Source organism: Oryzias melastigma, unplaced genomic scaffold, assembly GCF_002922805.2.
Source record: "Oryzias melastigma strain HK-1 unplaced genomic scaffold, ASM292280v2 sc00799, whole genome shotgun sequence".
In the NCBI taxonomy this organism is placed as follows: Eukaryota; Metazoa; Chordata; class Actinopteri; order Beloniformes; family Adrianichthyidae; genus Oryzias; species Oryzias melastigma.
This window is the reverse complement of record NW_023417386.1, coordinates 1-1,653: the sequence shown is the minus strand read 5'-3', so window position 1 is coordinate 1,653 and position 1,653 is coordinate 1. Positions and strand designations below refer to the sequence as shown.

Here is a 1,653-nt window from a genome sequence, read left to right as displayed (position 1 = left end):
ATGTAAAAAAAAAAAACTTCCACCAAGCGGCAGGAAGCTGCATTCAGGTCCCGTGGCCCTCGTGGCCCACAGTTTCAGAACAGATTTTTTTTCGCGGCCCACTAGGGGGCGCTTGCAGACCGTGATTGGGCCGCGGCCATAGATTAAGAATCACTGCATTAGAGTAAAGCACCCAGCAAACGCTGACCTCATCATGACCTTTATTAGATCACACCACAGCAAGTATCAAACAAGGTTTGAAACATCCAGAGGAGCGTCTAGAACTGAAAGCTGGTAGGTCGGGCACCTGAGGAAAACCCTCACCTGCAACACCATTTTTATAGGAGGTGCTCCTGACAATCTGCTCCTCTGGGTTGGAACCCCTAAAAATCGTTCTTCCAAATCAAACAGATCAATACAGGTCTGTTACCAGGGTTGGGAAAGCACACGAACACACATGCTGCTGCCACACCAAGACAAAATATAGATGTTTGGTTGTTTCCATGGAAATGGCGTCTCAATGAGCCACAGTCCAGGAGAAAGACCCAGTTCTATGAGGTTTTCTATCCAAGGTCAACGCCTGCTAATTCCAAACCAGGAAACGTTTTCCCATTAATCCTCCTCTGGTAAAGTACTGCTGGTAGTCACCCTTTGCAGCGCTTTCCTGTGGATGAAACTCAGGGTCAGAAAAGATGCAGATGCACGGAGACAACAGAAGCAGAGGTCAGTCGCAAGGTGGAAAATCAGGATTTAGAGGTCCAGAATTAGGCAGTCACTGATTGGTCCAGGATCAGATGTCAGACGATAAGGAGGTCAGTGATTGGTCCAGAACCAATGGGTTTGTGGGAAGTGTAGATTCTGATGATCAAAGGATGGTCTGATATCAGGGCGATGAAATCATGGTCTAGAATTAGGTGGTAAGAGAGTTGCCCACACACAGATAGTTGGGGGCGGTCCATAACCAGATGGGCAGTACTTACAGCAGCCATCTAGACTGGATGCGTCAAAGGCTTCAGTGCTCTTCAGAAAGCTGCTCACTCTCAGATGGCTGGCTCTTTACGTGGGCCTTCAGCATCTTGGCCTGGTAAAGCTCCCTGGTACTGGCTCTTTTGAAGAAGCCACACTGAACAGCAGGGGGCGACAGCACTTCAGAATCCTGGAGAAGCTGAGGTTGACCTTGAACTAGAGCATTCTCGTGTGTTTGGCCAGATTACCTTTCGAAGCAACAGGCAGATGAGAGCCAGCAGCAGAGCCCCCGCCAAGACGGATACCAGGATGATCCTCACCAGGAGACCGGAGTCCAAATTCAGTCCAAACTCTGGGTAGATGTGGACCACAACCTGGAGATAAAAACTACGACTTCAGGAAAGCATTGCACAGCGGTCAGACTGGGAGATGGTCAGCTCTTCTGTACCTCTGTGCTCTGAGACTCCATGTGGACCGTGGGTTTATCGGTGTGCAGCTTCAGGGTGGCTTGACCCCGAACAACCACAGTCCTTGCATCTCTGAACTCCTGAAACATCACAGGAAGTTTTGAGTCAGCGGCGGAGTGGGGCAACTTTTCAGTTCAATGGTCAAGACCGGCCCATTTTTTGCCGCATGAAAAATTAGACAACCATTTAGAATATAAAATAAATGTTTTATTATAGTTTTTATTTTGTATTTTTTTTTTTT

At 48.0% G+C, this 1,653-nt stretch overlaps 1 protein-coding gene across 1 annotated transcript; it reads right to left on the bottom strand.

Annotated features, from left to right (window-relative positions):
- Positions 1-178: 178 nt before the first annotated feature.
- LOC112141118 (integrin alpha-3) lies at positions 179-1,492 on the bottom strand (the record flags this gene model as incomplete). Its single annotated transcript, XM_024264172.1, is given in 4 exon segments — positions 179-643; positions 960-1,102; positions 1,194-1,319; positions 1,394-1,492. Coding segments are annotated over 3 exon segments (336 nt in total), but the record flags the coding sequence as incomplete, so codon positions are not given.
- Positions 1,493-1,653: the final 161 nt, after the last annotated feature.